At 35.2% G+C, this 10,280-nt stretch overlaps 1 protein-coding gene across 1 annotated transcript; it reads right to left on the bottom strand.

Annotated features, from left to right (window-relative positions):
* Nucleotides 1–5,590: 5,590 nt before the first annotated feature.
* On the bottom strand, nt 5,591–9,345 carry LOC136815223 (meiosis expressed gene 1 protein homolog). Its single transcript, XM_067071668.1, has 3 exons — nt 9,191–9,345; nt 7,322–7,389; nt 5,591–6,421 (listed from the first exon to the last, which is right to left on the bottom strand). The coding sequence occupies exons 1-3, from the start codon at nt 9,309–9,311 to the stop codon at nt 6,293–6,295; spliced, it is 318 nt and encodes a 105-aa protein (XP_066927769.1). The 5' UTR covers nt 9,312–9,345; the 3' UTR covers nt 5,591–6,292.
* Nucleotides 9,346–10,280: the final 935 nt, after the last annotated feature.

The following is a 10,280-nucleotide window of genomic DNA, read 5'->3' as shown; positions in this document are numbered from 1 at the left end:
AGTAACTGCAATTTTGGACATTTTTTACAGACACCACCACCCTTGCAGTTATTCCATAGTGTACTAACTGATTTTACCCTCAAAATTGGTGTACACCACCCCCAAAAATGCCAAATTTGGCAATTTTTTCACTGAATTCCTCATTTTTGATACCATTTTACTGGGTACGTCTTATTAACGACCGTTCAAGAGTTAAATATCTCAATCATTTTCCAAGTTTGTTAAAATATCTTTCATGCCTTGATTGAAGAAAAAATTTGTGATTTTTTTTGACTTTTGAAAAAAATGTTTTTAATTTTTTTGCTTCCGGAATTTTTAAAAACCTAAAATTTTAACTAAAAAATTGAAAAATGTGCTCACTTACTACACCATATCCTACCAAAATCGACAACTCTAGGCTTAGGCACCACCCATGTTACAGTTAGTCCACTGGTGGAGTAACTGTTTTCCCAAATTTCGGTTTATATACCACCACGGTAGTAATTGTCATAGTGTTTATATAATAACTGCATGACCCCCCCCCCTGTGACAACGACAATAACTTAAAACTTATGTCTGATATTGATACCTTTTTAGTGGATTGTGGTGCCACATCTCACATGGTCAATACCGATGCAAATTTTATATCCACCCATGACGATTTCAAACCGGAAAACCATTACATCGAGCTTGCAGATGGATCTCTTGTCAATAATTTAGCAAAGAAAAGAGGGACAGTGTTAATTTCTTTGCGTACATCTGACAATAAGATTGTTAAAGCAACATTGGAAAATACCCTGTATGTACCTTCATTTCCGCAATCCATATTTTCAGTTAGACGAGCACTCAAAAAAGGAGCCAAAGTAATTTTTGATGGCGAAAAATCAAACCTTATTTACAATGGAACGTCTTTTCCCTTTGTACAACATGCTCGTCTCTACTACCTATGCAAATCGTCAGAAAATACCAGTCGTAAAGAAAGTCTTGAAACTTGGCACAAAATTTTGGGACATTGTAATTTATCTGATGTGAAAAGTCTAGAAAATGTCGTCCAGGGGATGACTATTACAGAGTCAAAGCCATTCGACTGTGAAACTTGTGTTTTATCCAAACAAACAAACACTCGAAATGTTGATCCAGACATCAGAGCAACCAAACCCTTTGAGCTTATTCACACTGATCTTGCTGGACCTGTGGACCCAGTTGCCAAAGAGGGATATCGATATGCCATGATCTTTGTTGACGATTACTCAAGCTGCTCATTTACCTACTTTCTCAAGGAGAAGTCAGATGCTGTGAAAGCCACCGAAAAGTTCTTTGCAGACACCAGCCCATATGGTAAGATTAAAACATTGAACTTTCATACTGAGATTATTCCCAATGGAGATACCGAAAGAATTCGAAGTGATAATGGAGGGGAGTACATCTCTGAAGAATTTAAAACACTGCTCAGAAATCGTAATATAAAACATGAGCTTACATCACCATACTCTCCGCACCAAAATGGTACCTCTGAACGAAATTGGCGTACCCTGTTCGAGATGGCCCGGGCACTCATCATTGATTCAGGTTTACCAAAATATCTATGGACCTACGCATTGATGACCGCAACACACATCAGAAACCGATGCTATGTTCAACGCATCAAGACCACTCCTTACAGCCTTATCACAGGACGAAAACCTAACATTGCCCAGCTCCACATCTTTGGTACCGTGTGTTACTCATACAACCACAACTACGTGAAGAAGCTAGATCCACGTTGCAAGAAAGGTTATTTTGTGGGCTACGATCGAAACAGCCCATCCTTTCTCGTCTACTACCCTGAAAACAGAACAGTCATGAAACATAGACTTGTTAAATTTACTGATCGTTTCAAGCACAGTGATGATGCATCTGAGCCAGATTTCCATATTGAACCAGCTAACCCAGCTGAAGTTAAGGTCGACGCCAAAGACCACGAAATCAAAGCAGAACCAGTCAGAGCTGAACCATCACAACCAAAGTCGTATCCTTTGAGGAACCGGCAAGAACCCAAAGTCGAAGACAAAGATTCTGTCAATCACGTCCACATTGATTTTTGCTATCATGTCAAAACTCCAGTCACATACCATGAAGCTGTGAATTGCACTGAAGCATCAAACTGGCAAATGGCCATGGAGAACGAAATACAGTCACTGAAACGTAATGATACCTACACACTAACTGATCCGCCAACCAACCGTGCCGTTGTCGATGGGAAATGGGTATACAAAGTCAAAGGTGACCCAGATCAACCAACATTTAAAGCAAGGTATGTTGCCAAAGGTTATAGCCAGATCGAAGGAATCGACTACACTGAAACCTTTTCACCTACCGCTCGTATGGAGACAATCCGATCACTGATCCAACTTGCTGTTCAAGAAGATTTAATCGTTCATCAAATGGATGTCAAAACAGCTTTTCTACACGCACCTATCGATGAAGACATCTACGTATCTCAACCAATCGGTTATGCCATCGAAAATAAAGTTTGGAAGTTGCAGAAATCGTTATATGACCTTAAGCAAAGTGGCCGCAACTGGCACAAACTCTTACATGACTATGTTGTCAATGAACTTAACTTCAAACAGTCTGCATCCGATCCATGTCTCTTCTCAAAACGTAACGAGAAAGACACAGTCATTCTACTAGTTTGGGTCGATGATATTATTATAGCAGCAAATTCAATGCAACTCCTGAAGTCAATCAAAGAAAGCTTATCTACTAAGTTCGAGATGAAAGATCTTGGACAATTATCCACGTTCCTCGGCATAACATTTGAGCACCGAGATGAAACTATCACCATGTCACAAAGTCACTACTTGGAGAACATTTTAAAAACTTTTGGTTTCAATGACTGTAGACCAAGAACGACACCGTGTGAGCAGAACATCAATTCGTACGCTGAAGCCACACACCAAATATACGACAACCACCAATATCGTCAAATGGTTGGAAGCCTAATATATGCGATGACTTGTACCCGACCTGATCTATCGTTTGTCGTAACCAAACTATCTCAACATCTTTCCTGTCCTGATCCTGGAGATTGCGCAATGATAAAACATGTCTTCCAGTACGTCAAGAAGACTGTTGATCGCAAGTTGACCTTCCGAAAGTCATCAACCCCTCTTCGTGTTCGTGCATTCAGCGACGCCGATTGGGCTACATCTGTGGTAGACCGCCGAAGCGTTACCGGATACTCTATTAGTCTCAACCCAGAAGGTCCTGCTGTCAGTTGGAAGTCTAAGAAGCAGTCGTCTGTCGCTTTATCAACGTGTGAAGCTGAGTACATGGCTATATCAATTACTTGTCAAGAGACAATTTATCTCAATCGTTTGATCAACGAATTACTCCAATCGAAAACGCAAACAATTATTGTCAAAAATGACAATCAGGGTGCCTTAGCACTCGTAAAGAATCCTGTGAAGCATACGAAAGCGAAGCATATAGATATCCGCTACCACTTCATTAGGGAATGTTATGATGAAGGAAGTATTTTGTTAGATTATGTCCCGTCCGGGGACAATGTTGCTGATATCTTTACGAAACCACCAAAGAAACAGTATCTACTCAAATTCGAACAATTTCTCTTTGGACAAAAGTAAAAAGGAGAAAGTTGCCCTCAAGGGGGGATGTTAATATTTACAAGGATACTCAGTATCTACTTTGTTTATTTTATCTATTTTGCTTTGGTTCCGTATTTTATTCCATAATGGCAGATTAGCTGCGCGGAATAGCATAGATGCTAATGTCTCAAGTTTCTGTCTAAATCCACCTCCATCGACTATGAATTCAACATGTTTTACACTCATCAAAATATGCCGACATACCTTCGGGGTATAACTAGAATTGAACACTATCCTAAGAAGGTCTTTTCGAAATTTAGTTTCGTAAAATACCGGGTGCGCCACAAAATCTCGAAATCCAAAAATTTTAAAAGGATCATTCCTATTTTATTGGAAAGAAGAAAGATAAACTTAAATTTTGATGGGTCATTTAATAAATTCGGTTCATTAGATCAAAAGTTATGCTCAATTGAATAAAAAAGTTACTTTCAGAAAGTGCCCGAAAACGTTAAAAATCGACCTATCAAAATTTTATTTTAAAACTAGCAATCGCAATAGGCTTTACATGATTAAGAACATTTTTCAGTAATTAAATACATAAATTTTGAAACTGATGGGTCAAAAGGGTTTAGAATCTTCATCAAAATCAATTTAATTTACTTTTACCGAGATTTTCTTAAGATTTTTGGTTGTAGACAGGATAAAGTCTATGTAAGGCTGGATGTACCTCGAAACCCATATTTGATGTATTTTTCTGAATTTTACAAGATTTTTTGGCTTTTTTCGACGAACTTTCTTCCTTTTAATGTAATTCATCAACCTTCCTTTATATAACAAAAGGTCAATTATCCTTTTTGATGACTAAAACGAAAATACTGATGCCTCGTGTAATTATGCTTCTGTTTAATTTGATTGGTCGATTTTTAACGTTTTTGAGCACATTCAGAAAGTAACTTTTTTATTCAATTGAGCATAACTTTCGATCTAATGAACCAAATTCAATAAATGACCCATCAAAATTTAAGTTTATTTTTCTTCTTTCCAATGGAAAGGAATGGTTCTTTAAAAAAATTTAAAATTTCCAGAAAATTAGTTTTAAAGAGAGAAACTTTTTTGTGGCGCACCCGGTATTTTGAAAAAAACTCCTTTGGAGATACCATGTGGAAATGTCGTAAAAAGTTTGCAATTCCTTTAAGATAATAAAATTAGGCTATTAATAGGTGTTTTAATTTTTCCCGAAACCTCATTAAATAAACTAAACTTTTCATCCCAAATTTGAATATTCGAAATAAAATTATTGGGATTTTTTATAATAGCACTTGTTGAAAAGCATAAAATCATTGATAACCTCATTTTCAAAGTTTTGTTGCCGAGATACTTCAGTGTCGCAAGTATTTAAGCGCCATTGTACTAATGAGGGTTAGTGAGCGTTTGCGCTTCTGCATCAAACATTTAACCATGGGCCCCGGCGAGCCATTTTGACATTTTGAGTGAGGGGCCAAAATTTGGTTCCAACATTTTGGGGAAAATGTCGGCCACCATGGTTGGGCGACGAAGTAAATTTTTCACTTTTTACACCCTCAAAACACCTTAAAACGATATCTAATTGGGAAGAATAATAGTTTTTGTGGTCTGATTTGGTCTCAAACCAGCTTAAAATAGTAACTCTTAAAAACATGTGACATGGTCTACCAAAAAGTGGGGGGGGGCATGGACCCCCCGGCCCCCATGTTAACGCAAGACGTCGGTGCGAAACTTTGAATCTTTTTTTGTTCAAAAAGTGCAAAGCTCTGGGACGTGAAAAGGTTATGTGATTATTTTATTTGAGAAAACGAGGTTCGCAATGATTATTAAAGTGTATTATGATGCGAGGGGTAAAGCACTCCAAAAAAAGTGTACGAGATTTTTTTGATTCTTAATTTTATTGATTTTTTTTTTTTATTGATTTTTTTTATTTTTCCAAAAAGTGCACGTGATTTTTTAGTGCTTTACCCTTCGTTATGGATGTTACGTCGTTCAACTCTTGTGATAAACTTTATTCTAGAAAAAGAAAGACAATTCTTTGTAATAACATAAAAAAATATTTCCAATATATACAATAAAAATAATTTATCTGATGGGGCTCCTTTCCTTATTTATGATTTGTTGCACCTGTGAGAATATGATAGTAATTTTGACCCATCGCCCGAGAGAAAGCGTGACAAAAAAACCATTTCTTTATTATATCAATTATATCTATCAATGCAAGTCCACTACCTAAAAATCAAAGAATATCCTAAAAAAATATTATGGAAGGCAAACAAAATAACTAAATTGTTCTTTATAAGAACAAGCCATACAAGGCTTCCATGGCCAAAATTTTGAGAACAACTTAAGGCTTTGTGGACTTTATTTGGGACATTAACCCACACTATGGCGAAAAAAAGAACATGTTAAGAACATTTTTAAGCTTCTAAAAACTCAAAAAGCTCAGAACATCCGAAGGCTTCAATAATTTTATAAAATAATAAAATAAAATAATTTCGATTGAGTTTAGATTTTCTCTTTTTTGGCATACTTCTGGCAGACATACATTTTGCTTTTAAGCGCATGAAAATCATCTCTCGGTACAACCAGAGTTAACCATCTCAAAATTTATTTCAAAACTTTTCCAACAACATTTCTTTAAAGGTTTTCAACTTTCGTTAACATTCCAACTGACGATAAAGGTAAGGAACACTGATTTAATAAGCATATAATTTAGTTCGATTGACATCTTTTTCTTTGCACTCTCTGGCTTTACTGTAATAATAAAATGTTCCATCTTTCCGTTGAAGTTTCTTCACGTATCCCGTATCTGGCCAACGGTCAACCTAAAAAAAGTTGACGAGAGAACAAATTAATTTAAGGGCCAACGCTCTGGACAGTGGTGGAGGGGCCAAAAATGCATAGTGACTAAGGAGGCGCATGGTTAATATGCTTTAAAATGGCCCCCTTTTCAGACTGATCTTACCTAGAAATGAAGTTAATATAGGTTTTAGTCCTGATTCTTTAAAAATAATTTTTTATTTGAAACAAAGTGAGGGGGAATGGCCCATTATATCTATGTTTCATTTGACAAGAAACCAAATCCCGAACCCTTTCACTGTAAGTAGACTACAGAATAGTTTCTCCCGATGAAAGGCGAGATGTGGATTCCAAAGTCAATTATACTTTGTGTTACAGTCCTGTCTCAATGACCCGGTGAAGTTTTAGAATCATCCAGGGTGGCTAGGAAAAGCGTAATATTTCACCGGGTTTAAAATTGAGATCTCAAAAACTCATTGGAGTGAGAACTTTGAACCCTATTTTTACAGAGGTGTTATGTAAAAAACATCTGTATACATTCTCTGTATCCTTTAGAAAGTTGCAGGCAAGTGGACATATTAAAGGTTTTGTCTTTAAATAAGATGATATCGTTTTAATTCAGAAACTTTTTCACATTGGATTGGCACGGGTGTGGAGCAATATTGATCAGAAAGAGGGAAAGAAAAACTTTTTTTTGCTTATATCAGCATAATACCGGGTGGTTCAGAAAAAACATGTCGAAAATTATTTTTTAAATTACACAAAGTGTTTTTCATGTAAGTCTACCAAAATTTGCACAGTATAACAATAGCAAGACACTGTCCTGATATAAAATATGTGTCTGATATGAAACGGGAACACCTATATGTAAAAATAAAAACTTTTAATATAGCGTTATAGAGTTATTTCATCAAAAATGAACTAACCTCTTCATCATTTTGTAGATGTTTGTATTCTTTTTCATCACGGTATCCTGCCACTTGAAAACGATATGCTGAAGAAGAGAAAGGAAAGTAAATAATAAAACCAGTTGTTTCTCAGATATGTGAAACATTTCAGCGAAGTGACGAAAAATTTCCTAACCAAAATCGAATTTTGTATTTTTTTGTTTTTTTCAATCCCTAGCAAAGAGCAAAAACGTCCAAGAAAAGGAGCTTTTTATCTATAGTTTGTAATGAGGTGATCTTAAACTTTTCAGCAATGTATAAATCTATATATTAATAGCGGTGCTTTGTGTGTCTGTGTGTCACCACTTTCGTTTTCGCTTTGTTTGTGTTTTAAAATTATGACTTTTAGTCTATTGCTCCACAAATTTGTTCTATTGGATTCGCGCACACTTTCGATTTCGCAAGCAATGTTTTGTTCTCGATAAGTTTGTTTTGATTGACGGATCGAATAGAGCATGGTTTAGACTTTATTCAGCCTTTCTTTCAGCAAAGGGCGATAAAAAGCAAGAGAAGAAATTAGTCCATCTTTTTCTTCATATAAAAACATTCCAGTGGTTGATACTATTAAAAACTTACGTCATTTTACATGTTTAATTTCGAAAAGTTATGACAAGGGTTTAAAAAAAGCAATTTAGAATTGAGTTATTTATCTTTTTAAATCTGATCATGGAGGTAATAAAGATATAGATGGAGAGAAAACGTCTCGGTAATGACCTAAATGATCGTTGAAATCTTTTATAAATCTATTCAAAGCGGCTTTTTCTTTGATGTACCATCATTGGAAGCAAAAAAATCCGAAATGTAAATTTATAAGAACAGAAGTGAGAATGTTATCCTGATTGAAATAAACTTATTATGCAAAAAGTTCTTGTTCAAACGCGATACGAAAATAATTTTCTCAAAGTCAGGTTACAAAAGTTCTATGATTTCATATCGATGTATTTTTGGGCGAACACAGTGCTAATTTTGAGAGTTTCAGCACATTTTCCTTGAAAATTTCTTCATTATAAATCTTTACGTCTAAAAGGGAGGGGGGTTTCAAATTCTGATGGATGATTGATTAAAAGGTTACCTATTCGTAATATAGAATTTTTTTGAAATTTATCGATGATTTTATGAGAGGGGAGCCTTAGAAATATAGGATTTTGTGCTTGTTACGGCAACCTTTTTCTTATTTTGATAAACAAAGTTATTCTCACAATAGAGTTGTTAAAAATCCAACATATTAACTTAACTTAAATATTCCCATGAGTATACCCAAAATTAATCATCTTATTCCCAAAGCAACCAAACAGCTGTTTGCTCCGATGATAAATCAGAATAGAACAAAAGGCATTGACTCTCCAATCTTTATTACCTCCATGATCTGATGAAAACAAAGTTGCACTATTCTTTGTGGTTTTCCCGCCTTTTCCTAAAGAATTGTCATTTCTACATTTCACTCCTCTTTAGCATGACATTTTCTCAATTTGTCGAAAACTGGACGGCGTATTTAATGCGAGCGAAGCGAGAAAAAGATCTCCGGGGGAGGGTTAGAGTCAAACTTTGAAGACATCTTTTTATTAATTTGATCAGCTTCAACATCAAAAGGACTTTGAGTGCGTTCAGCTACAGCTTAACCGGCGTGCGACGCCGGGTACCGGCTAGTATATAATAATAATTTTTAAGTTTCAATTTTAAGTGCAAATAAAATTATACAAGTAGTATAAAATAAAATAAAATATGAATATCATTATATAGAAGTTCTTCTCTTACTATATTGAGCCTCAGTGCCATAGTAGGAAGCCCAATAGTCCCCCTCCCCAAGTTGCTACAGCACTGTCTATGTTAATTTTTTTTAGACATTACCTTCTTCCACATAAGGATCCCATTGCTTTGGTCTCAAAACAGATTTGGGTTGTGGAGATGTCGGGAAGTGAGATGCCTTCTTTCTGCCATAACCAGAGCTTGATATGTTTCTGTAGGACATAATTCTGTGGTTTATATTTTTGTGTTTTATGTTTTACATATATTCTAAAATGAAAAAAAATTGTATGTGTTATTGTCAATACTTTGGGTATGGATCAAAAACCTGAAACAAAGAGAACACGATCGAATTCATTGATATCTTGGTCAGAAAATCAAGCACTACAGTTGACTCTCTCTAATTCGAACTTGAATTATAAAGAAATTCGAATTATAGAAATATCCGAATATTTAGAAGTTCGAATTGGTGAGAGTCCGCAGTAAATAGTGAATTTTAATACGAATAGATGTTTGCATAATGCTTATTATGGCGTGCTACAATTTACAGGGTGAACTAAACGAACATTTCTTTTTCAAAATATTTTATTAGTATACGAAAGAACTTTAAACAAATTAAAAGTAAAAATAACATACAAAGGTTTACAAAAACAATTGTCATGTTAGACACCATAACTGAGAGAATTTTGAGGCTACTTCATTAATACTTCGAAGAAAGGGAGAAATACAGAATTTTCCATTATTTTAGAAGAAACGCAACTTTTTGAGGCTACTTCACTTTGTAATTAATGAAGCAAATCTTGATAATGGCTCAACCATGCCTTACTTAAGCCAAACATCTATTTAGATCTTAATCCAGCAGTAATTTTGGGGCTAAATCGAGATTACGAAGTCTCCCTTTTTATAAATCTCTACTATAACGTTGGTCTCATAAAATTCACACAATCTTTGAATTTGGAAACTTTGTGCAATAAAATGTTCCTAGAAGTCAGAACACATAATTAATAAAAAAATAAAGACCGTAGCATGTGGTCTCCTACTCCTACCCCCGTCCTAGATAAGAACGCAAAATCTATCTCGGTACAAAATCTAAAATTGAAAAAACACTTCAAGTATATTCAATTTTTTGTTCAAAAGTATTTGGTAGGTGGAGATACTTCACAAAATTTGTGCAAAAAAATGAAACTGAAAAAAA

The sequence above is a fragment of the Clytia hemisphaerica genome, unplaced genomic scaffold (assembly GCF_902728285.1).
Source record: "Clytia hemisphaerica strain Z4C2 unplaced genomic scaffold, Clytia hemisphaerica genome assembly, whole genome shotgun sequence".
In the NCBI taxonomy this organism is placed as follows: Eukaryota; Metazoa; Cnidaria; class Hydrozoa; order Leptothecata; family Clytiidae; genus Clytia; species Clytia hemisphaerica.
This window is presented reverse-complemented; position numbering and strand designations above follow the sequence as displayed.

What these genes read in the sequence shown, in the direction of transcription:
- LOC136815223 (XM_067071668.1), bottom strand. Translation starts at nt 9,311, where the DNA reads ATGTCCTACAGAAACATATCAAGCTCTGGTTATGGCAGAAAGAAGGCA. An exon ending in GGATCCTTATGTGGAAGAAG is followed by an intron (nt 7,390 to 9,190) that starts GTAATGTCTAAA and finishes TCTCTTCTTCAG; the next exon opens with CATATCGTTTTCAAGTGGCA. An exon ending in ATCTACAAAATGATGAAGAG is followed by an intron (nt 6,422 to 7,321) that starts GTTAGTTCATTT and finishes AACTTTTTTTAG; the next exon opens with GTTGACCGTTGGCCAGATAC.